This window comes from Canis lupus, chromosome 1 (assembly GCF_011100685.1).
Source record: "Canis lupus familiaris isolate Mischka breed German Shepherd chromosome 1, alternate assembly UU_Cfam_GSD_1.0, whole genome shotgun sequence".
Lineage (NCBI taxonomy): Eukaryota > Metazoa > Chordata > Mammalia > Carnivora > Canidae > Canis > Canis lupus.
Window position 1 is genome coordinate 48,048,558 of NC_049222.1, and position 27,949 is coordinate 48,076,506.

Sequence of the window (27,949 nt, forward strand, 5' to 3'; positions counted from 1 at the left end):
TTCTTGTGTGGGTGGTGACCAGAATGCCCACCGGGGAAAGGCCCTGGACGCGCTGAGGGCCCCCCCATCTTCCTGTGCCTGCAGGGATGGGTGGGTGGTGACAGCAAGCTGGCTGCCACTTTGCTGGGGATTTTATTGGGATGGCGGCCCTGCAGCCCCACGGGGAACTTGCCAGGTTCAGAGGGAAGGAGGGATTGTGGCGACTCTTGCCAGCAGTTTGGAGGAACAGGTATTTTTTTTCTTGAAACAAAGAAGAGAGACTTGAAGCCATTTAAGCTCGAAGTGCCAGGCTGCCCTGTGAGGCCAGCAGGAAAGGAAGTAGACGCCAGGCCTTTCCCCACAGCCTCAGGGAGGGCAGGGTCTCCCTTTCCACAGCTCAAGGGCTGAGTGGCAGGACGGGGGCCACTGGAGAGAGGCAGCCAGTGGCTGTAGGGATCCTATTAACCCCTCTGATTCCCTGTTAGAGGGGACACAGAGAGGGGACGGGCAGCCCCTCAGCTTGCTGTGCTTCCCATAAAACACGTTTCTGCAGCAGGCCTCAGCAGCCACCGGGGAACAGCAATAACCACCTTGAGCCGGGCAGGGTGTTCTCACCTCCAGCCACCGTCCAGGACAGCAGTCCCCTGGGACAGGACACCTCAGGCAGTCATTAACGGGTTAAGGCTGGGTCTGATGCACCTGTGGGTCACCCAGAGGGACCCACAGGGCAGTGCCCTAACTACCTGCCGGGTGGGGCGGGCACTTCACACATGTCACCTGATGGGTGCTTTACAACATCCTTGTGAGATGACGGTTACTGTCCCATCTGCAGACAAAGGAACAGAGATTTGGGGAGAGGTCGGTAAGGTGCCCCGGGATGGAGACAGGGCAGGGCCATGCACAGTGGGAGGTGAGGGGAGGTGGGGATCTGTAGGGAGCTTCACTCAGTCATCGGGACGAGTGCACCTGGGCTCAGAGAGGCACACGAGGCGCCCCACGCGTCCACTAACACAGGCCTTGTGGGATCTGATGTCCTTCAACTCCTGCCTTGTCCTAGATGAGGACAGCCCAGCTGACATATTTGCCGTGGGGTTTGAAGAGATGGTGGAACTGAGCGCAGGGAATATCGTCAATGCCAGGTGAGTGTCTGGGCATGAGGGGTGCAGGACCACACCCTGAAATTCGCCCAAAGTTTTTCCAAGCCAGGTGCCTCACTAGGAGCAGGACTCTGGGTCCGTCCTGCTTCTGCATGCACTACCCTATGACCCTCGATGTGTAGGCACTGCAGATTGCTCTCCAGCACCCCCCCCCCCCCCCCCCCCCCCCCCCCCCCGACATACACCTCCACTTCCTCTTTGCAAATTAAGGAAACAGAGGGAAGGGCAGGTGTGTCCTTGGCCATGTAGGGAGGAGGCTGTGAGCTGGCGTGTGCACACCTGGAGGGTGTGTGCTGAGGGCCAGGCTGGAGGGGTGCTGATTCACTGTTTCCTGGGGAATGGGCTTCTCTTCTCTCCACCAGATCCAAAGGAAAAGAAAACTGCTGCATTAACATTTTGTATAGGGTCAACTGGACTTCTTTCCTAGTTTAATTTCAAGGAACCTTCTGAACAAATAATAAAACCTGATCTATGCAGCTCTTGATGAGCAAGGTGCTGTGTTGGGTTTTAGGTGACGGGGGAGTGAGGTATGTGCTGTGATGTGTGTGACACAACCAGAAATACACAGATAGTCCACTGCAGAAGTTAAGGCATGGCAGTAACATGGGAGTGGGGACAGTGGGATACTAGCTCTACAAAAAGAATAAAGGCTGAAGGAGTCTGTTGGTGGGAGAGCCCATGTCCAGCAGACTGGAAGGCATCATTTCTTTCTCTTCTCTTCCAGTACCACCAACAGGAAGATGTGGGGTGAGCAGCTCCAGAAGGCCATCTCACGCTCCCATAGGTACATTCTCTTGACTTCGGCACAGCTGGTGGGCGTCTGTCTGTATATCTTTGTACGTCCATACCATGTCCCATTCATCAGGTAAGAACATTTAGTTTATGAACATCTGGGGGACACGGGGTCTTTCGTCTTGGTGTTTTGTTCAGACTTCCTCCTCCTCCTCCCCTCCTGCAACAGGAATCGGGACTTGCCATTATTCGAGATAAATGTAGCAACCCCCTGAGGAAAAAACAGGCTGAATAGAATATTGTCTGGTAGTTAAAAAGCCACAGTGGGAACCTTGCAGGCCAGGAAGCCGAACCCTTTCAGAGGGAGTGATTGTTGTCCTCCCAAGCTCAGTTTTGTGCAAGGAAAGGGATTCCTGGTTGAAGTTTTAGACAGGAAACCTCTGACCAAGAGCTGTGTTAACTCATCGGGAAATGCCAGTTCTTTTGTCTCTTTTTAAAAGAGTTCTAAATAAGATGTGTGGGCAGAAAGTCTCTACCACTGTCACCCCGTTGTAATGTCTTAAAGTGACAGCTTTGTGACTGTCAGAAAGGGAACACTCAGCAAATGGGCGTCCTCTTGGTAAAGTGTATGCACGTGTGTGTGCAGGCACATGCATGTGTGCACACGTGTGTGCATGTGTGTGTTTTAAGGTTTGGGAAGAACTTAACCTTTTCCCTTAATGACTCATAACCTCCTGCTGCTACCTGGTTTCACTCAAATCCGTAGAATTTCCTCCCACGTCAGGCTGAGCTCACTGCCCATGCCAGGCTGAGCCTTTCCCCGCTCCGGGTTGAACGCCTCTGAATATGTAGAGGATGAGAGGCGTGCCCATGGCAGCACTTGGACAGCATGACTGTCCTCTTCTAGGACTTTCAGAAAATCTCTAAGTCCGTGTCCCCCTGAGTGTTTATTCTGGCCCTTGGGCAGTGTCCAAAGTGAGTGGGTCAAAGTCAGGAAAGGTAAGGTCAGGGCAAATGTTAGAGATGAACCATGAGAGAGGGAGTGATGCTGGGGAACTCCAGATTTCCCAGATGCCACCCAAGGTCCCCAGCCTCTCCCCCAGCCTTAGCCTCTCAACCAGTTACCCCATCACCTTGTCTGCCGACTGACAGGCCCAGGGAGCAGGTGTGGGTCTGAGTGCCTCAGTCTGTGGTCCAGGGACCTGCACGCTCACCTGTGTGCAGTGTAAGCGGGCATTCCCATTTGAGCAGGAGTGTGTTCGGAAACTGCCTACACAGCCTAGCACTCATCCGGGGTGTTTCCTGTTCTTAACACATATTGATTACCTGATGGCACCATGTGTGCTTTGCAGGAAAGCCGCAAGAGGGTAGGACAGGGGATGGTGAAGTCCGAGCTGGGTCAGGGGCCCCAAGGACATGGACATGGAAAGGACCCAGGGTGGAGGTGAGAGCTTCCTGGGTGCCTTCGTGAGTGCAGGGCTCTTGAGGGTGGGGACTGCGGAGAGGGTCCTCCAGGCCCACCGCAAGGCAGCTGCCAACAGCGAGAAGACAGAGGTCTGGAGTGACGGCCATGTGGTCGCCGTGTGGCCCGGCCACCGATGTGATTGAACGGATTCCAAGCTGCAAGCCTGGCGCTGCTGCCCAGCTCTCGTCTGCAGCAGAGCCGGTTCTTGCTTTTCCTTCCGAGCCACAGAGCAGCCACCGCACATGCTCGCTGTGTGTTCCAGGGACGTGGCCATCGACACGGTGAAGACAGGCATGGGAGGAAAGGCGGGCAACAAGGGCGCCGTGGGCATCCGCTTTCAGTTCCACAGTTCCAGCTTCTGCTTCGTGTGCAGCCACCTGACGGCCGGCCAGTCGCAGGTGAAGGAGAGGAATGAAGACTACCGGGAGATCACCCAGAAGCTGAGTTTCCCGATGGTGAGAGCAGTGTGGCGTTGGTGGCCGGTGGCCTGGAGCATGACAGGGATACGGGTGCTAGCTCCCAGCTCAGGCCAACATCGGGGGGTGCGGCTGCGGGAGGGTCCCTGTCCTGGGGGCTCGGCTCCGGGGCAGGGGAAGCACCCGTGGGATGGAACAGTAGAGGTGAGCCCAGGGGGTCCAGCCCTGGAGGGTCCAGTGCCCCACGTCTGCACATTTCCTGAATGTCCCTCTGTATCCTACAGTTTCTTTGCATTTTTGTGCATTTTCTGATTTTCTCATTCACTGTTCATGGTACATCCATGCTGGTGAAGAACCTCTGAGCCCACACGATACTAGACTCGCTTTTCCTAAGATTCATGATCTTCATACATACCTTCTGTTGCAGCTCAGATAAGGAAGCTGGATTTTGAAACCTGTGTCTTCAGGACCTAAGGAGCCCTGGATCCTCCCACCTGGGCTCCAGATTGCCGACAACGCGCGCCAGGCTGCCCTCTACTGGCGGCGGGGGTTTCCATCCCAAAGCCAGCGGGGCGTCTTTCCAGATTCAGATTCAGATGTTGTCATTCATTCCTGTGCAGAGATGTCACCTGCACACCGTCAGCCTGCTGCGAACCACCTGTCTCCCTGCAGTTAGGGGCGGCCAACTCTTTTTGCCACATTGTCTGTAACAGTTGGCTGGGTCATGTCCTCCGTGTGAGGCCAGATAGATCCCGTAAAACTGACCTCCTGTTTTCTGGGCTGCACCAGTTACTCAAGGCAAAAACTCTTTCATTCTCAATAAGAAGTGCTGTAATCTTTGCTCTAGTTTTTATTTCTTGAATTAAAGAAGAAACAAGTAGAGTTGGGAAATTTACAACGTGAAGTCTTCTAGACTTCATGGGACATTATGCTTATTTTCTTTGTGTGTCTATTTAGTTTAAAAAAAAAAAAAGTCCAGCCCTTCTCACTTAAACTGCTATCTTGAAATAGTAAACAACTTTGGACACATTCAAAATATTCAAAGAGCTTTTAACATAGTTTTTTTTTCCCCCCCAACAGAAATATCAAGGGATACCTATAGGTTAATACTCTACACCTGTGCTCTTTGGTAGACTAGCTGCTAGCCACAAGCAGGTACTTAAATTTTAATTAATTAAAATGAAATAAAACAAAGAGTTCCTTGGTTACACTGGCCATGTTTTTTGATGGTCACTCAGTGGCTGCATGTGGCTGCTTGTGGCTGGCGGCTCCTGTTCTGGACAGTGCGGATGGAGGACATTTCTATCACTGCAGAAAGTTCTACTGGCCAACAGTGCTCTGCACACTCATTTATTTGGTTGTGATCATTTTAATATTCTGTCTAGATTACTGTTATGGGTTACAGAGAGTGGAAATGCCACACAAGGAAAAAGAAACAGATTTCGGACTTAGGTTGACCTGAGTTCAAATGTTGCACTTATTATGCACTAGTGATAACTTTAGCAAGTTTTTTTGAACTTTTTTAATCCAAAGGAGAGCCAATAGTGCATGCTTCGCAGGACTGCTGTGAGGGCAGTGTGCCCCCAGAACAGAGCCCAGCACACGTAGGTGGATGATAGGGGTGATATGCTGTGGCTGCTGTCATTGTCCTTGTGATTCACGGCAGGGAAGGGCGGGCAAGGATCCCACGCTCTCCAGGGCTGTGCTGGGGGACTGCTGGCTCAGGGTGGGCTAGACAGGGCAGAGGAGGGAAGAATAGGACAGGTCACACGATGAAAATGGATAAAATCCATGACATTTTGCAAAGTTGCACATTCTGAGCATTTTAACTTATTTTCTTAAGCCTGATCCTCATAACACAGAATGTTTGGGCAACTCTTCTTTGGATGTAGACCTGATAAAAGCAGGAGCACAGCCCGATCACAGAGCTGGGCCGCAGTGAAGAAGGGGGTCATGCTTCCCAGTTAGATATGAGCTTTCTCCAAACCACTAAAAAAATACCATCATTTAAAATGAAGTAAGCCACATAAAAGCCCCGCACTAGGTATATGGGATTGAGAGATGAGGTGCTCTACTGGAAGTCATTTTTTAAATAACATTCTAAGAAATGTATCATCTGCAGGGTGAGTTTTCCTCCCCTCGCCCACCTTCTTTGCAAGATGAGCTGGAACGACTGTGATTTTCTTTAACAGGGAAGAAACATTTTTTCTCATGATTACGTGTTTTGGTGTGGCGATTTCAACTACCGCATTGATCTCACTTATGAAGAAGTCTTCTATTTTGTCAAACGCCAAGACTGGAAGAAACTTCTGGAGTTTGATCAGCTACAGCTACAGAAATCAAGTGGAAAAGTAAGTTGTGCTCTTATGATAGGTCTCAACAGCTTTTCCACTCTGGAATAACATCGAAACATTCAGTAGACTCAGGCATTGAAGTCAGAGAAACGTGAGCGTGTGTTCACACACACATCCTGGTCCCCTCTCCAACGGGCTGCATTCAGGGCAGGTGTGCTCCTGGTGGGAATGGTTGTCAGTCACTCTGTGGAAAGCTGGTGAGCACAAAAGCCAGCGTAGGAGGTGATGGCAGCAGAAGACTCCCTGCCAACACCAGAATCTGTGCTCTGCAGTTGGAGGGTGGGTTTGCTGTCTCTTCCTCCTTCGGACTTCACAATGTCAACCACCGAGTGACACTCAAAGTACTCTATTTTGGTGAGATCTCGGTTTCTCATTGGTAAGCACACTAACAAATTATAACAATACTGAATATACTTTATATACCAATTTGGGTGGATAATCCTCAAGACCATCCTACAAATTAGGTATTACACCCATTCAATAAACAAAAGAACTTAGGCCCAGGTCAGATGAGTCCAAGGTCACACAGTGAGTACACAGAGCCATCATGCCATCCAAGACTGTCAAACTATAGAGCTCATATTTTATCCACTACATGACCCATGTGCAATTTTTTTTAAGATTCTTTTTTTTTTTTTTTTAAGATAGAGAATGAGTGGGGGCAGGGGCAGAGGGAGAGGGAGAAAATCTCAAGCAGATCCCCACTAAGTGTGGAGCCCGATGCCAGATTGATCTCACTACCCTGAGATCATCACCTGAGCTGAGACCATGAGTTGGACGCTCAACTGACTGAGCCTGCCTGGCATCCCACCATGTGCAGTTTTTTAGTGACTCCTTAGACCATGACATAATAGGAAAGATTCAGGATGGGGTCTGCCCTCAGTTCTTCACAGTCACACTGGTCAGCTTCCAGATGACCCGAAGCTTATGTTCTCCACCTAATACTGTTTGTTCTTTTCAGTGCCTGTTAGCTTCATAGCACCTGCACTCCATTTACCTTTTGAAAATGTGGCTGGTTCAGTGCGTGGAGCTAGGAGAGTTAAGGTCTCTCCTACAGCCAGATTCACACATTCTTTGAGATGTTCTGTTCACCTCCCACTCAGCCCTGCCACAACATCGCTGAGGGGTGGCCGGATGGAAAAGTAACCACAGCATACCTTGCTAGAATAGGTTTTGCTTTCTTCCTCCAACCAGTGTTGTCTACATCCTTCCACAGATGCATGGAGAGAATTAGGTGTCTGTTCCAGGGTCTTCTCACAGCACCAGGGCTGGATCTAGAGCTAACCAGAAACAGTTCCATTTCGGTCCTGCGCTTCTATTTTTAAAGATTTTATTTATTCCTGAGAGACCCAGAGAAAGGCAGAGACATAGGCAGAGGGAGAAGCAGGCTCCATGCAGTGAGCCTGATTTGGGACTCGATCCCAGGACTCCAGGATCACGCCCTGAGCCAGAGGCAGACACTAAACTGCTGAGCCACCCAGGCGTCCCCCTGCGCTTCTATTTACTCAATTCATTTAGTTAGCAAATACCAACAAGGGCCTTTTAGGCTTACCCAGGCATGTACTAGGTCTGGGGCTGAGTGGAGGGGCCCCTGTGATACTTGCCTTGTGCCTTCCACTGTCTCTGGGGCACTGACGAGGGGACAGTTGGGCATCGGGTCCCCAAGGTGGGTGGGAGTTCCCAGGGTGGTGCGTCAGTCAGTGGAATCAATAATCATCCCTCTCTTGCTAATTAAATAGCATACACATGTTCACTTTGAGACATATTTGCAACTATAATGTCAATTTTGTGTCTTTAGGAATGGGGCACTTGGGAATGTGCTTCCTTATTTTTTGTTGTTTTGCATACTATGTACAGAATCTAGAACCAAGTTGGTCTTGGTCTTTTCTCCTAATAGATTTTTAAAGACTTTCACGAAGGCGCTATTAATTTTGGACCTACCTACAAGTATGACGTTGGCTCTGCTGCCTACGACACAAGTGACAAATGTCGCACCCCCGCCTGGACAGACCGGGTCCTGTGGTGGAGGAAGAGGCACTCTTTTGACAGAACAGGTGCGTGAGATGTGTGCACATTCAGAGCTGGTGGAGGGCGTGATCGATAGCGTAGAGGGGAAGTCTGCACATTCATTCAGCACAGCACTCTTTGTGGTATAAATAACAACTTTCTTGATGACCCCAAATGATAGAAAAGTCATTCCATCTGTTGGCCCCTATGGTTTGGAAGTTGTGCTTTGGGGAGCTCCCCTCTGGCTCTCCCCGCCCCTGCATCACGGCTGCCACCCCCCGCAACACCACCCCATCTGCCTTCTGTTCTGGGTGGACAACAAGGAGAGAGGCCACGGCTCTTCTGGTCCAGTATGTCTCCCCTTGCCCACACATGGCACTTTATCCCTCCTGTTTGCTTCCACCAAACTCTTACCTGCTCCAGGCTCCCAATTCGGAATTGAACAGGAGCCAAACACAGGAAAGAAGAGCTTTTTCCTCAGTTAGTGGTCAAGTACATTTTGAATTATTTGTGATGGCCAATTAGGAAGGGACAGTTGAGTCAGAACACCTAGACATAAAGCAGCTCTGCTTTCCTGGCAAGATGGCTGCAGAGATTTCAAAGCCAGGGAATCACGTCATGCAGATCAGTCTTTGGACATCTGTGGGCATCCCTGGGGCACCGAGAGGCCAGGATACAGTGATGGCCTCAGCCTCGGCTTTGCCTACATAAAAGGTACAGACTTCCTGTGTCCCTGTACCCCTGGGATGGGAACCCCACAGCCACGATGTCTGCTTTCCCACTTGGTTTGTCCACTGGGAAGGCCACAGGCATCACTGGATAATCTACATAGATTATCTACCCCAGGCCAACTCCACATGGTTTCCGGCCCAGCAGGTTAGAGCAGACGAGGGTGAGACAGGTGGTGGTCTGTGCCTGAGATCCCTGTTGTACAGCTTCCTCGGTCCGCATTCCCATATGTTGATACCAGTTTGTGTTGTATGTGGGTCTCTTGATCGGAATCCCTGTGAGTAGCTGAAGAACTCAACCTTCTAGACAACGATGTAGATGCTGACAACACAGTCAGACATTGCTGGTCTCCTGGTGTGCTCAAGTATTACGGCCGAGCAGAACTACAAGCATCTGATCACAGGTATGGTCTTCACTGCGTCAGGCACATTCTCCTGTGCCGGGGTGAGCAGCATCTGCTGCTCCCCACAGAGAACAGATGTGTTGTCCCCCTCGGAATGCATGTGTGCACACGTGTGAAATATAGTAACGAACCAAGAATAGCATGACCAATAGCTGTGTCCCCACCACCAAGAATGAATCAGTGTTAGTATTTTGTACTAAAAAAAATGACATCATTCATGAAAACTTCAAAGATGCACCCTATACTATTTTGTCATTTAAATTCCTATAAATGATGTCATTGGGCAACTTGCTTTTTTGTTATTTAATATCTTTGAAACACAGTCATGTCGATATTACAGACCTGGCTCGTTCTCTTGTAATTGCTGTCCAGTATTACACTAAATATATCCATGGAATTTACCCATTCACCTACTGGTGACATTTTTTCCTAATATTTTATTATTACAAATGCCATAGGGTTTTCGGGTGTTGGATTCTGAGTTCTTAAATGCTCTGAGCTATTAGTTTGGCCTTGCATATCTTGCGTTAACAACAGAACACAGCAAAAGCGTTGGTCAGCTCAATGTGCACTGGCACCAGCCACAGAGAGAGATTGGTCTTCTAGAACAACTTTAAAGAGACAGAGAAAATGGCATTTTCGGATGGAAATAGGAAGGGTTTGATCTTCCCATGGCTGCTCCTAAAACTAGCCTGTCAGTTTCGACTTCTACAAGGAAAGAAATTAGGAGAGAGAGTTGATGAATAGCTGGTCAGCCAGTAGATCTAAATCTTTAGATATCCTAAATTCTTGAGAAAGCTGTGTTGCAAACACATACCTAGAAACCAACCTTGGGAAATCTCCAGTTATAGGATTTTCAGGTTTGCTAATTCAGTGAGTGTCTTTAAGAAGCAGTTCACTTAACAAATATTCACTGAAGGGTGTTGTATACTAGCCCTGTTCTTGTATACTGTTCACTGAAGATTAACAGTGAACAAAACAGACAAGACCACATTCTCATGGAATTGTCTAGTAAGGACAGACAGACAATAAACAAATGTGAAAAAAAATAGTAATAAGAGTCAGACAAGGGGTTGGTGCTCTTTTAATACCCAGTGTTCAAGGAAAGCCTTTACGATATGATGACCTGAAAGAAGTGAGTTGAGCCAGAGGGGCATCAGGGGGAGAGCATTCCAGGGTGAGGAGGGAGGCAGTGAACATTCAGGAATTGAGAGAACAGAAGTGGAGTAGAAAGAGTAGAGGAAGTCATAGGAAATGGGCAAGAAGTGCAGACCATCTGGAAGAACTCTGCAGGCCACAAGAACACATTGGGTTTTACTAGGGCTGAGGAGTGGCATTATCTGATGAGGTGTTGACAGAATCAGCCAAAGAGAGTCTATCCCACTGGGCCAGGGAAGAAGCTGGTGTGGTAAGCAAGGGAAGAATCAGTGCCAGCCTTGGACCAGGTGGTCATGTGTCCCTGTGGTAGGTTCTGGATAGATTTTGCAAGTGGAGCCTACAGAATTGTCTGAGGGATTGGATGGTGTATGTGTGTGTGTGTGTGTGTGTGAGAGAGAGAGAGAGAGAGAGAGAGAGAGAGAGAGAATGGATTTTAGGAGGATGGGGCGGGGAGGATTTCAGGAAGACCCCAGAGTTTGGCCTGAGCAACCAGAAGGACAGAGTAGCCTTCACTCAACTGGATTGCTGGGAGGTACGGATCTGGACACACTGGTTTGAGGTGCATCTTAGACATTTATGGATTTTTCTGATTAAAAAAACAAAGCACCTCAGTCATTGACAGGGAAAACCTATGTATGCAAACAAACCCTCCATAGTTCACCTTCTGAGACAGTGGCTGCAATGGTCTGTTACATGTCTTCTGTATTTTCCATGCACGTTAAAAGATCTTATACCAAAATGGTAACCTTCATGTGCAGCTATGCATTATATATAAATGCGTATAAAAACATTAGGATTATACTATGCAGACTTACATTGCCTTTTTACTTACTACATTCATATCTTTAAATTAAACTTTTTATGTGGAGGTAATCAGAGATTGACATCTGATTATAAGGAATAATACAGAGAGCCCAGGTCCCTTTTCCCAGGCCCCGCAGTGAGGAGATCCTGTCCTTCTGTAGCACAGGGCCATGACCAGGATAGCGACAATGTCACTGTCAAGATACAGAACATCTCCTTCACCACAGGGATGCCTCCTGGCGCCTTTCATAGCCCTGCTCATTTCCCCTGGTCCCTAACCTGTCTGCCGCTGCTTTTTCTCCCTTCCCATCATTTCGTCATTCCAAGCATGTTACATAAATGGCATCAGAACTCGGGGACTGGGGTTTTTCCTGCCAGCCTCATTCTCTACAGATCCATGCAGTTGTTCTGAGTATCAGTAGCCTGTTTGCATCATCACTGGGGGTGCTGCCCGTGTGCACCTGCTTTCCTCAGCGATGCTTCCTGTATAGCACGTGCGGCTTCTCCCAAAAGGTTTCCTGCCAGCTTTTACAACTACTCACTTGGTGCACATCCCTGTGTCAGATTTCCCTCAGTCTTCTTTTTCCTTCTAAATGCAAAAAAACAAAAATCTAACAATGGCGATACAAATTTGTGGTAGGATAATATCGGTTATCACTCACATCTCCCCATTTTCACAGTGTTCCCTGTTTTTAAAGGTCACCATCCTATGACCTACTGTTTTGTGTTCTGTTCTGTTTCCACTTAATACTGTCTTATAAATGTCTTTGATGAGATTACAGAATCTTCATAATAGAGGATTTCCTAAATTTTTGTAAAGAAAGTAAACCCATCCCTATATCACACTTGCAATAACGATTGCATTATTTCCTGCTGGCCTGTTTTCCTAGGTATGTCAACTAGAGTTCTCCAACATTGTTCTTATTAGTTGTATAATATATGATAATATGGCTACACCGTAACCTCTCATGTATGGGGCAGATAGATTGTTTCCCCTTTCCCCTTTCAGCAACAGTGCTGTAATAATCATCCTTGTGTATAAATCTTTGTCTGAATCTCTCATCATTTTCTTAGAACAAAGACCCTGGAATTGAAATTAGTAGGTCAAAGGAGATGGACATCTTTGAGATTCTTTTTTTTTTTTTTTTTTTTTTGAAAGACACAGAGTGAGAGGCAGAGACACAGGCAGAGGGAGAAGCAGGCTCCCTGGGAAGAGCCCAGCTAGAGGGACTCGATTCCAGGACCCCAGGATCACACCCTCAGCCAAAGGCAGACACTCAACCACTGAGCCACCTAGGCGTCCCCATCCTTGAGATTCTTAACACCAGTTGCCAAATAGCCGTCCAAAAAGCTTGTTCCCCTAGCAGAGGGAGAATTCACACTTCACTCCATCCTCAGCAATCTTGGCAAGTACCACATAAGAAAAAATCTCCGCTAACAGGACACTGTTTTCTCTAAATCATCCTTTAGGTAAGAATGCCAAGACAGTGCTAAGGCTGGGCAAAGACAGAGTCGGAAATCCTAGGACAGGACAGCCGGGCTGCAGGTGCTGGGCCAGGGCCACACCATGGGTCATTGTTGTTCACTCTTGCCAGTGGACTCTGGGGGTCAGGACCTACTCAGCCAGTTAACCATCACCCATCTTCCCTTCATGTCTAATGCAGACCTGTGCTGGCGATCGTGGAGGTGGAAGTTCAAGAAGTCGATGTGGGTGCTCGAGAGAGGGTGTTCCAGGAAGTGTCCTCTTTCCAGGGCCCCCTCGATGCCACTGTTGTAGTCAACCTCCAGTCGCCAACTTTAGAAGAGAAAAATGAGTTTCCTGAGGATGTACGCACAGAACTCATGCAGACCTTGGGCAATTATGGGACCATTGTTCTTGTCAGGTAACTAGTTCCCTGGCTGGCATAGGGTTCTGGGAGCATGTCGTGTGTATTCTGGCCAGGACCTGTGAGAGCCACCGAGCTGCTCTTGATGTTGACTTGGCATATCTCATTTATTCCAGGATCAACCAAGGGCAAATGCTGGTGACTTTTGCAGACAGTCACTCGGCTCTCAGCGTCCTGGACGTGGACGGTATGAAGGTGAGTCATGCTTGGTCACTCATGGAGTGGGGGGCTGCTTGTTTCCTTGGGCTTTTACATGGTCAAGGCATCTCTTCACCTGTCCCTTAAAGTGTGGACTCCACAGGAGGGCAGGCGCTAGCACTCTTCCTTCTGGTGTCTATTTCTGGTGTCCTCATTGAGGATATTAGTATATCTAATGTCTCCTTGGCCACTTGCAGAATTTAGGAGGAAGAGCAAGTTTTAGAGGGCAGATCCCACTGAGTCACTGGGTCCATCTTGGCTCACATCTGCAGGTGGGAGAGCACTGCAATCATTCTCTTTAGATGGTTTATTTTGAAATATGGATACAGATATTTCCCATTTTGATAATATCCTGGTTTTACACTCACATGGGATGAAAAGCTGGAAGTGATAATTCAACTTTTATTTTGACTGAATGGTGAGCTATCATGATCTTGCCTGAGGTCTAGATTCTCAACTTTTCTTAGCAAAACATGAAGATTGGCCTGCTTCTCATGCATGAGTTTGAGCAAGATGCCCTTTGAAAGCGAAGGGAGCGGTTCTGACGTCTGCATTCATCCTCAGATGGCCACTCTTCCTCACAGGTAAAAGGCAGAGCAGTGAAGATCAGACCAAAGACCAAGGACTGGCTAAAAGGTTTGCAAGAGGAGATCATCCGAAAGCGGGATAGCATGGCTTCCATGTCTCCCACTGCCAATTCCTGTTTGCTGGAGGAAAACTTTGACTTCACAACTTTGGACTATGAGTCAGAGGGTGAGTAGTTCTTCTCCAGGACTTCCTGGTCATTGTGGCGAGGTCAGCAGGCAAGACGTTCTGACAACCAGCATGAGATTTGCTTTTTTTTCTTTCTTTCTTTTTTCTTTTTTTAAGATTTTATTTATTTGTTTGTTTGTGAGAGACACAGACAGAGAGGCAGAGACATGCAGAGGGAGAAACAGGCTCCCTCTAGGAAGCCAATATGGGACTTGATCCCAGGATCCTGGGATCATGCCCTGAGCCAAAGGCATGAAGGGGTAAATAAGACCTGGAGCCATCTGACATGATAGTGAGAACAGGGTTTTTGAGGATGTCTGGGCTGTGGGCACAGTCCCGTGTCTCAGGTGTGAGTGGAATTGGGATCCTGTATCTGTTGACACGTGGGCGCCTCTGGGCTGCAGAAAGCTGTGCCGCAGACATCCTGATGCTGAGCCGCAAGCCCAGATGTTGAAACAGACCCACTGGGCAGCCCAGGAGGCTCAGCGGTTTAGAGCTGCCTTCAGCCCAGGGCGTGATCCTGGAGACCTGGGATCGAGTCCCACATCGGGTTCCCTGAGGGGAGCCTGCTTCTCCCTCTGCCTGTGTCTCTGCCCTGCCCCCTCATAAATAAATAAATAAAATCTTAAGAAAAAAAAAAAAAAGAAGAAGAAAGAAAGAAAGAAACAGACCCACTGCTGAAAGGCTCTGCTATGTATCCTGATGATGTGCTATGACATTTCCTTCCCCTAGGGGATATTCTCGAAGATGACGAAGACTATTTGGTGGATGAGCTAAATCAGTCTGTGGTCTCAGATGGTGAGATGGGGGCGGACAACCTTTCTGAAGCCTCCACGGCTGCGGTGTCTGCCAGCAAGTCACCTGCACTCACTAAAAAGAAGCAGCACCCGACGTACAAAGGTAGCTTGGCCTTCCTTTTCTAAAAAGCCTCTGGCATCGAGTTGATTCTTTCTCTCAACATCAGGACATTACGTGATACCACGAATCAAGTGCCCACCCTAGAGCTAAAACAACAAGTCATAGCAAGTGGGTGGAAACTGGGTTTTGGGCCTGGATCCAGCTACCACCACACCAATTTTCTGTAGTGCTTTTTTCTTTTTCTTTTTCTCTTTCTTTTTCTTTTTTTTTAACCACTGGTACCCCTATAGCACACAAGATCTATAGTAATTCCTGTTTCCTCTGTATGTTTAAATGGCCACCGCTCTGAACTGGTTTTACATTTCTAATTCTGTTTTTCCTCTCCAAAATGTTTCTCTTTCAATCCCATGAGAGACATAATTATTTTTTTTGAAGTATAGTTAGCATACAATGTTATATTGGTTTCAGGTATACAACTTAGCAAACCAATAATTCTATATATTACGCAGTGCGTGTGGTTATCATCTGTCACCTTATAATGTTGAAAAAAATATTGCTGTATTCTCTATGCTATCTTTTTCTTCCCTGTGACTGTTTTGTTTTATAACTGGAAGTTTGTATCTCTTAATCTCCTTCACCTATTTCCTCCACTCCCACTTCCCAGTCAACCACCAGTTCTCTGTATGTGTTTCTGGGTTTAATGGTTTGTTTGTTTGTTTGTTTTGGGGTTTTTTTTGGCTATTGTTTGTTTTGTTTTTAGATTCCACATGTAAATGAAATCATACTTGTCTTTCTATGTCTGATTTATTTCACTTAGTGCACCCTCTAAGTCTATCTATCTAAGTATCCATCAGGTCCTGAGTGCTGGTGTATGGTTACATTCATATAACACATTATTGTACATTAACATACATTAGCATCATTCTATCATTTGAGATTGAGCAAAGAGGGACTGAAAGGCTTGCAGATTGAACTCCAAAGTCATAGGTTATATGGTATAATGGCCCTTCTGAATAAGTTTTAAAACCTGCTGGCATTTCATAGGCTGGAAAGTAGGTAGTCCCTGCTCTAGCCTCAGACTGCTCCAGCCACAAGTGCCTTCCAGCTGCTGGTCACTGTGTCCCCCCTACCCCACTGGAAGAAAGCTGTGCTCAGCAGGTTCAGGAGCTTAGAGTATGTCAGGACCCTTTGAGCTGTGGCTGAGAACACAGAACATGGTGAAAGTGAATTGAGATGCTTCCCAGGGAAGGTAATATACTGAGAGAGGTGCAGGCACCTCTAAGCCCCTTTGACTGTACAGTGGTCCCAAAGGTGGTTAGTAGGCTGACTACATTGAGCCAGCAGGAGCTTTTAAACTTACAGGTTGCTGAGCCCCATCATAGAGATGTGGATTTGGCAGGGGTGGACTGGGATCCTGGAAACTGGCAGGTCACGAAGCTCCTTGGAGGACTGAGATGCATGGCTGAGTTTGGGGACTGCTACCGGGAAGCAGCAGTCTTCATCCATGCATCGAGGTGGTTCTGTGCCCTGCACATCCAGAGGGCTCCTGCCCTGGAGTAGGAGTGGCTGAAGGGACACGCTTTTCAGACAGCAGGCAGTCCTTTTCTGCAGGAATGGCCATCATTCAGGAATCCTCCCAAGCAGAGTGCACACATGTGCTCAAAGGCCTCTCTGAATGAAAAACTAGTAGAGCAGCATGAGGGTGCTTGATGGTGAATGTCAAGAGGCATGTCCATGATGCTATGGGGGTTCAGGCATTCCCATTAGAAGGAGAAGCCTGCCTCTTCCTAGCTCCAAAATAACATGGGCTTGAGCTGTTGGAAATGTGAGGGGTGGAGTGTCTGAGCCAAAATAAAATGAGTCAGGCTGTGTTGCAGTGGGAGAGAGAAGATCTGAAATTTTCCTGAACTTAGGTAATAAATCAAAGCAGTCACCTCCTCACGCCCCTCTTAGCCTTAGAAGGTATTTGCAGGACAAGTCAAGAGGCAGTGGGTTTTGGTACTTGGGGCTTGATGGATGAGCAAGGACGCTCCATACTAGGAGCTTGCCACTGGATGGCAGGCAAGCCTGCTGGCAGAGGCAGAGAATATCCTAAGCTTCCAAAACATCTGTCCTGTTTGTTTGTTTGTTTTACAAGATTTTACTTATTTATTCATGAGAGACACACAGAGAGAGGCAGAGATGTAGGCAGAGGAAGGCAGGCTCCCTGTGGAGAGCTCAATGCGGGTCTTGACCCCAGGATCATGAGCCGAAGGCAGACACTCAATTACTGAGTCACCCAGGCACCCCAGCTGTCTTGTGTAGAGTAAGAATTAAAACTGGGGTACTCTGGTCTTCAGCTGTCTACTCTACTCCTCTGTGTGAGTCTCCTTCATTATTTCAGAAGGAAGTACCCCTACACTTGGAAAAATTTCTCTCTCTCTCATGTCAGGACCAGAAGGCTGGTCCACAGTTCATCTCATGTTCCAAGCAGGCATTGGGTGCCCCCACCCACCCACCCTCCCATGCCCGCAGAGAGGGGGGCCCTGCCCCGCGGGGAGCCCCCCTGCATGGTCAGCTCCGCGCAGACCCGAGTCTGAGGCCCGCCTCCCACGTCACTCACCTTCCACCATGTCCTCCAGATGACGCTGACCTGGTGGAGCTAAAGCAGGAGCTGGAAGCAGTTGGGGATTTCCGGCACCGTTCTCCAAGCAGGTCTTTGTCGGTTCCCACTAGGCCTCGGCCACCTCACCCACCGCAGAGACCCCCCCCTCCAAGTAAGACTTTGCTGCTTTGGGCTTGCCACCGTGCCTGCTGGGAATAACCACCCATTTCCTGCCACTCGACACCCGCCTCTGGGTCCCCCGCCTTCCCCTCCTCAGGCTCCTTTTTGTGTTGATCTCAGAGAGAGTCTAGTACTTTCTGTTTTACCTCTTCTGTTCACTCCTCCCTCCACCCTAAAAGTGCAGTCAGACACAGAGATCTTTCCCTCAGGCTTTACTTCCCAGTTGGGCTCCTCTTGGCTTACGTCACAAGAGCAATTGTTGGCAGGCTGGAAGCACGTGACTTTTTAAGCATATTCTTTGCTTTTCTGAGTTAACACCCAGAGAACAAAATGATAAGTAAATAAAAAGTAAATTTTACATCATATTGTGGAAATTTGCAAAAACAGATAAATATAGAAAATGAGATGTTTAAATTCACTTGACTGTCTACAAATAACAATTGTTAACCACGAGACTTCTAGCCTTTTTCTAATTGCATACATCTGTAGCTACACATGGCTATTTAGTTTTTACAAAACTGGTATCCAGACTCTTTGATCATTTGTCTTTCATCTAATGTCTGTGTCATTAAATATTCCTTTATTTTTTAGATTTTTTTTTAAAGATTTTATTTATTTATTCATGACAAACACAGAGAAAGAGGCAGAGACACAGGCAGAGGGAGAAGCAGGCTCCATGCAGGAGCCCGACAATGGGACTCGATCCCAGGTCTCCAGAATCATGCCCTGGGCTGACGGCGGCGCTAAACAGCTGAGCAACCAGGCTGCCCTAAGTTTATTTATTTTGAGAGAGAAAGAGAATACATGCAAGTGGGGGAAGGGGCAGGGAGAGAAAGTCCCAAGCAGACTCCTCATTGAACGCAAAGCCAATGTGGGGCTCGATCTCATGACCCTGAGATCATGATCTGAGCTGAAACCAAGAGTCAAACACTTAACCAACTGCACTGCCCAAGTGCCCCTAAATGTTCTAAAATATGATTTCTTAATGACTATAAGTTTAATTTAATATCACTTATTTCCCTGCTTTGGGATTTTTTAGATTTTGCCTACAAACCACTTTTAAAATTGGCTCCTAATAACAGTAGTGTATTTTAAACCACTTAAAAATAAATTGATTTTTGTATCAGATTTAAATCCCCCCAGGCTGTTAGATTAAAGTTTGCATGCAAATAATCCTTCCCAGAGAATAGGCACAAACTGTTTGAGAATCAAAAGAGAAATTTAATATCAACCCTGTGAATGCCCACCTGCCATGCACGGGCTGAGCCCCTAAATGCATCTGTGGTTGGCCTGGCTCTTGGCTGGCTGGGAATTGGCCTCAAAGCAGCCGGTGACTTCGCTGAGATTGAGACTCTGCCCTTGTTGGTTTTCCCAGCTGGTTTAATGGTGAAAAAGTCGGCTTCGGACGTGTCCATCTCCTCCGGCACCCACGGGCAGTACTCGATTTTGCAGACGGCAAAGCTTCTGCCAGGAGCACCTCAGGAAGCAGTGAGTTCTTCTGAGTTTGGCCTCAAAGCAAAATGGGCCGGCATTTCAAACCCAAAGGATCTGCCCCATGGTTCATCTTCAGCCCCTAAGATTGTGTGGGATTGCCACTTTTTTTTTTTTTTTAAGATTTTATTTATTAAAAAAAAAAAAAGATTTTATTTATTCATGAGAGAGAGAGAGAGAGGCAGAGACACAGACAGAGGGAGAAGCAGGCTCCATGCAGGGAGCCCAACACGGGACTCGATCCTGGGACCCCAGGATCACGCCCTGGGCCCAAGACAGGCACCAAACCGCTGAGCCACCCAGGGATCCCTGGGATTGCCTCTTCTCAGCAAGCACATAGACTTACATCTCTTTACCTTCTGCCTGCCTACCTGCCAGCTCTGTCTCAAACCCAGAACTCAGGAGCAGGTCTTAGAGAGTTTCTACATAGTTGTACAGTGTTAGAAAATCCTATTTGGTGAAAAATCCCATGTGTCCCTGCAGGGTGGGACTGCTGGTTTCCACACTCATCTGCTGCTTTCTGATGCGCACCTTTGACCTTGGTGTGCAGAGCAGTGCTCAATAGAAGGCAAAGTAAGAGAAATTCAGATCAGTCGTCTTGAAAGAAGAGGCTAAAAAGAAGAGGGGTAACAGGCCCTAAATAATTTAGCACGGTTGTGGAACAGTAGTAATAACCACAGTCAGGGAGGCTTGTAGAAGTAGAAAGTTCCAGAGGATGGCAATGAGCCGCTGAGGAAGACGGGAGGTGGTGCTTGGTGGAATGGAGGTGAGGGAGGTGAAGCCGGGGTGCTGGGTGGAGGCAAACCGTCCCAGGAGGCTAGGGCAGATGTCATGCGTGACAGCAGGAGAAGGGATGACCAGGCCTCAGTGGTTGATGGCAGGTCATCGGCAACCCCAAGGTTTGGGTTCAGAGGTAGAAAGATGAAGAGGTAGAAAAAGCACATTTGAGAAAAAAGTGGAAGGTGTTTTAGTAACTGTTGAGCTGTGGGAAAAGTGGCTTCTGATGAGGCTTTCTGCTTTTGCCTGATTAATGAAATAGATAGTGATTTATCCACTTTACAAAGACCTGTAACCACCCAGTTTGGGAGAGGAGGCTTGTCAGCTCTGAATTATTGCATTCGTCTTCTTGCTATGAGCGTGCTTCTGGGGAAAGGAGGCTTGAGGGATGCGCTCTGTGTTGGAGTTTGTGTTTAACTGCCGTCTGAAGGAGCGCCGTGCACCTCAGGCTTGCAAGCTGATCAGTAGGCAGGGAGCGCACCAGGTGAGCCTGTTTTCCTGCCTGTGTTAATAATGCCTTTCTTCTTGATTCTGTGCTGAAGCCCAAAGCCAGGATGGGGATAAGTAAACCCTATAATGTCAAGCAGATCAAAACTACCAATGCCCAGGAGGCAGAAGCAGCCATCCGATGTCTCCTAGAAGCCAGAGGAGGTGAGCGTTCTGCTGGGACTTCCCTTCTGGTCTTTTCTATGCATCTTCCTACTAGAAGGGGCCTCGAATGAAAGTAACTTTTTCTCCCCTGCAGGCAGTATTAAAGTGGAAACACCCTTTAGCAACACTTTATAAACTTCCACTAATATGTTATTGTCCATTTGAAATTACATATTTAAAATTCAGTAAGTATATAGAAGTAGCCCCAAGATTACCAAGAAGTGCTTTAAGGGAGAGATGGAAATAAACAAAAATGAATTTTAGAAAAGGATAATAATGCTCCAGGCACTAACTCATTTTGCCAGCTCCATAAAAAGAGGTAATTTGGGACACCTCCCTATTTTAGGCACAAAAGCTACTTTTGAAATCAGCAGCAAATATAAATTCTTTACTGTCAGGCAGGGACCTCTTCCTCACCATACTACCTGTTAATTTTTTGGTGCTGTTATTTCACTTTACCCATGTTAATCATATTAATCATAATCACATTCAAAATTGCTGGTGCTAATATTTTTGAGGGGATTTTTTTGTATTGATTTTGTTCAAGTATCTCTTTTGGAGAGAAGAGATCATGCCCTCTGAAACACCGTAGCCAATCACTTGCTGTCTATTTGCTTTTAGGCAAGATATATAACTTACTTGGAATCCCAAGTAACTTTGAAGGAGGGCATGAATTAAGAGGTCAGGAAACACTGTTGTAGGATAACACTATCGTGAGTGGTTTCTGTTTTTATTTAAAAAAATAAAATTGTGTGGCTGAAACCACCCACGTGACCACCAGCTGATAGAAGGATACAATGTAATGTAATCATAAAACAGAGTATTATTCAGCCATAAAAAAGAACTACTCCTATATATGCTTTATCACAAGTGAACTTTGATAATATGCTGAGTAAAAGAAGATAAACACAAAAGGTTATATATTATATAATTCCACTTATTTATTTATTATTTATAGAGAGAGTGGTGGGGGAGAGGGTGGGAGAGAATCTTTTTTTATAGGATTTTATTTATTCATGAGAGATAAAGAGAGGCAGAGACATAGAGGGAGAAAAGCAGGCTCCCCGCGAGGAGCCTAGTGTGGAACTCGAACCCAGAACTCTGGGATCACACCCTGAGCCAAAGGCGGACACTCAACCCTTGAGTGCCCCCTTAGCTGAGATTTTGAGAAATTTCAGATAACCTCCCCAGAGAAATGCACAGACATAAAACTTTTGCATATGATGTCTGGGCCTCACCAATCCCCCATGAAGAACATCCCTGTTGAGAAAGTGAACATGAGATGCTGGGGGCTAAACCTAGCTGGTTGGTCTTGACAGCACTCAGAAGGTTGGGGTTTTTTTTTTTTTAGAAAAAAAGGAAATCCATTTCCTTAACACGTTACTCCTTAGCGTGTAGACTGTGTAAAGATGAGCTCATGCAGCGGATTGCCCTGTCCTGCCCGCTTCAGCCGTACCGCTGTGTGTTTCAGGCACCCCAGGCGAAGCCCTAAACGCCCCGGCCCTGAGGGACCAAGGGCCTTCCAAACCAGAGCCCCCTGCGGGGGCGGCCCCGCTGCTGCCCCGTCGGCCTGCACCCAGAGTTCCTGCCATCAAGAAGCCAACCTTGCGGAGGACGGGCAAGGTAAGAAGCTGCAGCAGAACCTCTTCCTCCCGAGGTGCTCCCGTGTCTGGCTAGAGGAGGCGCAGACCCGGCCCCATCCTGGAGGAAGCTGCTTGGCCACCGCTTCCTCCTCCACATCCCCGCCGCGTCTTTGGCTCTAGCTGAGCAGAAAAAACGGGGGTTTCTCCTTGCGATGAAACAGCTTTGGAGGTATCACGCTTCCTAAATGTTCTATCCGAGCCCCCAAGAGGAGTCACTGTGGGAGGCTCTCCTCCAAGTGCTCCGGAATTCCCCATCTGCGAAACTCCGTGTCATGTGCATGTTTGCCCGCGTGCAGAATTTCACATGCACTGGAAAAACAACCACCAGTTCCCGGATTAGCCGTGTAGATGCACCGTGGTGTGGACAAGCTCTGGTGCGGCCTCCTTCGATGCTGGGGTTTCGACAGCTTCTCTTGCCACTTTTCTTGCAGATTGTTTTTTGCTCTCCCTCTCAAGCTTCTCAGCCTTGCTTGCTGCTTCAAAGACATGAGTTTGTCAGGACAGTAGCAGCCCAAAGACTGGCACCTATAGAGACATCTGGATCTTCCGTTTGATCTCGGTGTTCTCGTAACGGGACCGTCGGTAATGGCTTGGCTGGCCCTGCAGTGACTGCCGTTTCCCAGCCGTAGGAAGTGTGCGGTGTGGCTTTGGCGCTTGCTCTGTGTTTTCTGCATCCCCAGCCCCACTTGGGGGTCAGACTCGCGTCTGTCCGTCTGCCACGCCTCCTTGCAAAGCAGACCCCTTTCCTCCTCCTTTTCCCTGTGCCTGCTCCATCTTTTCTTCTAAAAGCTGGGCAGAAATTGATTTATTTTCCCAGCCACCGCACAAGAGTTTCGGTGAAAGGCTGGTGGAGAAGGGATGGTTTCTGCAGTTTGTTTTCCAAAGAACCCGAGGAAATGCTGAGATGCTGATGCTTTAAGATACTAATGGTTCCCTCAGTACAAAAGCTCCCTTTTGCACCGCGTGGTGGTTTTGTTGATAGTGTTGGGTCGGAACCAAGGAGGTGACATTCCTGGGTGAAATTTGCCGTCTAGTAATTTCAAATATCAACGATTTAAGGAGCACGCTGATCCATCAGGGATTCAATTAGCTTCATGCCCCAACAACATAAGTTCCCCCCTCCCGGCATGGTACACACTGTATTTTCCAAGCTGTGGCCTCCGAGAAGATGGTTTTCAGAGGTTCACTTTTAATAAAGGGAGAGCATAACTGCATTTCCTAAGGTAACAAAGAAAAGACTTGTTTCAGAAAATTCGCTGTGTGGCCCTGATTTTAAAGTTTCTGCTCCTATTTCATTGGACCTACTGGTACTTGATAGACGGGTGTCCCTCCTGTGCCCTCTCCTTCCTGCTCACCCTCTCGCACCCCAGATATTCTCAACTCTCGAATTTGCTGGATGTCAGCTTTGACCCATCTCTGCTACCCTGCTGACACTGTCTGGGTGCTGACTCCCGCTCCCCCACCCCAGTGCCAGCTTCTGATTGACTTAGGCTCTCTGTCCTGCCTTTCCCTAGCCGGAGTCACCAGAAGGACAGTTTGGGCAGCAGACGGTCCATTTCACGATCGGGCCCCCAGAGACCAGCCTTGACGCCCCTCCTCTAGCAACCCCTCCTGTTCCCAAACCGAGGACACTTCAGCCTGGGAAGGGTGCCGAGAGGAAGCCCGCACCAGAAGAGGCCCCTCCCATGGCAGGAGCCGCCCTGCCGCCCCCCCTGGAGGTGCCACCTCCCGCACCCCAGGCCCCCCCGAGGAGGAGGAAGAAATCGGCACCCGCAGCCTTCCACCTGCAGGTGCTGCAGAGCAACAGCCAGCTCCTCCAGGCCCTCACCTGCAGCACCCCAAGCAGCGACTGGCCCCCTGCACACCTGCCCGACCAGGGTGCACTTGTGCCGCCACTTGCCAGCCTCAGTGCTTCCTCTGCCACAAGCCCCGAAACTGAGGGCCCCAGGGAGACCCAGGCAGAGGCAGCCTCCCTTCTGGGTGACTATCAGGATCCCTTCTGGAGCCTTCTCCATCACCCTAGCCTTTTGAAGAATACCTGGCTTTCCAAGAGCTCTGACCCACTGGACTCGGGGGCTCAGGGCCTGGAAAGAGCACACACGGCCCCACTGCACCCACTGCAAGTTGCTGCCTCGCCGGCCTCGGAGCTGCCCCTGGAGCACGGACAGAAAGATTTCACCGGCTGGATGGCAGTCAGTGACAAGGACAAGAGGACCGTGCTGCAGGTGTTTGACCCACTGGCAAAAACATGAGGGGGATGCTTGGAAAGCCACTCTCGTGCAGAACGTGTGCCTTCTGCCCTCAGGCATCTCTCGGCCTTCTTGGGGAGAAGCCCCAAGCCTCACCCCGCTCCCTCTCCATGGAAAGAGACCTCTGTTTAAAGGCACACTGAAAAAAAAAATCTGTACTTCTGTCACTCTTGTGTAGTTTACAGACATGGTGTCTCTTAGTCAATAGATGATCATTCAGTCACCACGATATGTTTTATTCCAGGCTCGTGCATTTCCATTTCCTTGCAGGGGCATGAGAAGCCTCTGCTTAGATTCAAGGTATGGATTTGGGGAAAGGGAATCTGGCTGATAATGTCCACGAAATTCTCTCTCTCTCGTTGGATTTTTAAATGGTTTTTCAATTTATGTGTGTATGCGGTGTTCTTTTTAGAATTTTGTTTGTATTTTGCAGATTTGGTATCACTTTTTGGTGATCCACCTGAAGGTTGATGTGTAAACTTGAAAGATGGTTGGGACCATTAAGAGCTGTACCTGGCCTACTGTGACACCAGGTTAAAAAACAAAGCCAGAGTTGAAAACAGCAAACAGATCAACCAAATGACTTGACTGTACATTCCCGTGAGCCCTTGTATTTATGTACATGTATAGTAACCTTGGTTACGTGGGAGATGGTGTCATACGCTGTTTTGGTTCTGAAGCATATACTCTTAGCTTAACCGGAGCTTAAGCTGGCTAGAGACTCCTACCTACACCACATCTTAGCTACTGCATGCCCCATAAAATGCTGCAGCCTTGAACCATGGTGTACTAGTTAAACCAGTTTTTATATACTGGCTCTTTCCTATTAAAGGAAACCTCATGGCTTCTTTCTCCCCTTACATTCCCTACTGAGTATAAGCACAAACCGTGAAAATTCTTACTGGCACGTAATACTGTCCTTATTGTTACATTATGAAGAATATTTAATTTAGCCTGGTCTGCCTGGCTCAGGATGGAAAGTATCACCTGCCTCTGTATATAGGAAATTCCAAGGCAGCAGTTTTGAGTTTGTTTATCTGTTTACTAGGTTCATTTTTTTGTCTATACATTTTTCTATACATTTGCAACACCACTTCTTGCCTCGTTGGTCCTTTAGAAAGACGTCACCATGTGATTTTACATTTTAAGAATAATGTTGTAAGGCCTAGAATCCATTTGAAGCAGATACTATATTTTTGCCAACAAGAAATCCACTGGTGAAATCTTAGTTTGCCACATACCATATTTAGTTTTTAGTGTCATAGAATCATATAGCAGCAACTCTGTATTATCCATAATGTGACCAGAGAATTCCTGCACTAAATGCTAATGGTTAGGGTGACAGTCATCATCCTGCCTGGGCAGGATACCACTCTCTTTTTACCTCTGGGATTTCAGAATTATTTCTCCTTGCCACTGTTAAGATATACTGCAGATTATTAAAATCTGGCACTCAAAAAAAACCACAACATGTATCACATTTCATTTGAAAACTGATAAAAAGATATTAGTGACCCACAGGGATGAACATATGTAGTCAACCAGTCTTAAAAAGATGGAGTTGATGGCCTTAGCTGATGAGGATCCTTTCTGTAAGTAAGGACTTTATATCCTGTTTACCTCTCTAACAAACATGAGTAAACAACATCATTCTTGAAGAGTTAGCAGAAGAAAGAATGCAAGATGGGTAAACGGCTTGGAGAAGTTAAATAATTTGCCAGGATTCACATTGCTATTGAGGGTTCAATTGGGAATGGAATCAGAGATTTCATAATTCAAATGTTCTTTCCTCTGTCACTTCTTTTTCCCACCAAAAAGGAAGTGAATTTGAAAGTAGATATGTATAACACAACAGTTGCTTGCAAAGCTGGAAATAGGCCTAATTTTCAGGTTTCTTCTTTGTTCTAGATGCAAATAGCCAACAAATGGGATAGTGAATGGAAGTTTAATTAAGAAAGGTGCTCATCACACAGGTAGCTCTTAAGAATCTGACATTAAGTATTTTTTTTTGACATTAAGTATTAATACAGAATTGTGTTGACCTCGGAGGGCAGATCACAATAAGAATTCAAAGTAGTTTAAGATAAAGAATCGAACAAATATTTGAGTGGGGATGTTCATATTTAGTAAACTCCTAGACTGGATTTTGAGAGGATCATATGTAAGTTTCACACACCAATATACTCTTTAAAAAGCCGATTGAAATTGCCTTATTTAATTTCTTGATCAGAGCTTTACTGAGTTGGCAAGTTTCCTAGGTTAGCAGCAGAGTTGGTTAAATATTCTGGACAATGAGCAGCTGCCATACTGGGGATTCCATTCTGTGGGTTTTTTATTTTTGGTTTTTCTGTGTGCCCCCCCCTCCCCAGACCCCCACCCTACAGGCCTTGCAATTTCTTTCATTACCATTCTGTAAGATAGGACATACAGTTCACTGTGGAGAATTTGAGGCACACAGCTTTACAATTCAACATTGTCTCTAGGACCCCAATTATATTCCCTTTAACAACAAAATCTCCGACTTCTTGCCTATTTTAAAAAATTTGTTCCAATAAATGACTGAAATTAGGACATCTGCTCAAGCAATTCCTGTAAAAGTTAAAAGTTGTTGAATTTCAAGACACGATGGAATTCTCCAGATGTAGAAGTACAAGCAAAGTAATGCATTAAAAATGTTTGCTTTATAATAATTTTATCAGAAAGCTACAAAAATTATTTATTGGCTGACTAGCAATTAAAACCCTGTGATGTTTATTTGAAGTGATAATTTGTACTGCAATTGTAAAAAAATGCCTATTAAATATTTTGTCTTTTTTTTTAATTTGGTTTCTTTCTGGATATGAAAGAATATTGGAATACCTTCTCTATCATGCTTTCTATTCTGGATAAAACGTGGTTATTAGTTATTCCTCTGAGTTTGGGTTTTGGGTTTTTTATAAATGGCAAAAGTGAGGGCCAACATCATCTTGCCGAGGGATAGTTACATAACGTTAAATAACAAACCATTGCTCTTGCTTCCTTTAATTAGTTTTTCTCAAGGGGTATTTCAATTTTATTGGCACTTTCAAATTACAATGAGATTTATATAGCCTTTCTATTTTTTTTTCCTGTTGATTTAAAAAATATTTGTCATTAACTTAAACCTTACGCCTTTTTAATTTTGTTTTAATTCCTTTTTTTTTTTTTTTTAAGATTTTATTTATTCATGAGACACACAGAGAGAGGCAGAGACACAGGCAGAGGGAGAAGCAGGCTCCATGCAGGGAGCCCAACGTGAGACTCCAGGATCACACCCTGAGCCGAAGGCACGCGCTAAACCACTGAGCCACCCAGGGATTCCCCCTTTTCTTAATTTCTTAATTAAAAGTGCTAGATTCCATTATTTTCTCCTGATTATAGCCTTAACTGTGCCCCGTGTATTTTGGCATAAAATATTCTCTTTCTCATTACTTTCAAGATTAATTTGCTTTTATTT

At 46.9% G+C, this 27,949-nt stretch overlaps 1 protein-coding gene and 1 long non-coding RNA gene across 3 annotated transcripts in view; one reads left to right on the forward strand and one right to left on the reverse strand.

The window, feature by feature from the left end:
* The window catches only part of SYNJ2 (synaptojanin 2), a 98,501-nt gene extending 71,206 nt beyond the window's left edge, over positions 1–27,295 (forward strand). The window contains exons 13-27 of one of the 2 annotated variants that reach the window (XM_038526431.1): positions 1,037–1,118; positions 1,861–2,001; positions 3,596–3,788; positions 5,942–6,100; positions 8,001–8,157; positions 9,125–9,242; positions 12,869–13,087; positions 13,207–13,285; positions 13,873–14,041; positions 14,774–14,941; positions 17,521–17,655; positions 19,039–19,151; positions 20,474–20,582; positions 22,054–22,205; positions 23,740–27,295. In XM_038526431.1, the coding sequence (XP_038382359.1) occupies positions 1,037–1,118; positions 1,861–2,001; positions 3,596–3,788; positions 5,942–6,100; positions 8,001–8,157; positions 9,125–9,242; positions 12,869–13,087; positions 13,207–13,285; positions 13,873–14,041; positions 14,774–14,941; positions 17,521–17,655; positions 19,039–19,151; positions 20,474–20,582; positions 22,054–22,205; positions 23,740–24,477 (2,732 nt within the window). In that variant the 3' untranslated portion in view covers positions 24,478–27,295. The remainder of the gene's footprint in view (positions 1–1,036; positions 1,119–1,860; positions 2,002–3,595; positions 3,789–5,941; positions 6,101–8,000; positions 8,158–9,124; positions 9,243–12,868; positions 13,088–13,206; positions 13,286–13,872; positions 14,042–14,773; positions 14,942–17,520; positions 17,656–19,038; positions 19,152–20,473; positions 20,583–22,053; positions 22,206–23,739) is intronic. The other variant, XM_038526432.1, reaches the window with a different exon arrangement.
* On the reverse strand, positions 4,577–17,873 carry LOC119870761. The gene is made up of 4 exons (XR_005353735.1): positions 17,502–17,873; positions 16,260–16,504; positions 7,261–7,383; positions 4,577–5,480 (listed from the first exon to the last, which is right to left on the reverse strand). It is a non-coding gene; the product is annotated as an uncharacterized LOC119870761 (long non-coding RNA).
* Positions 27,296–27,949: the final 654 nt, after the last annotated feature.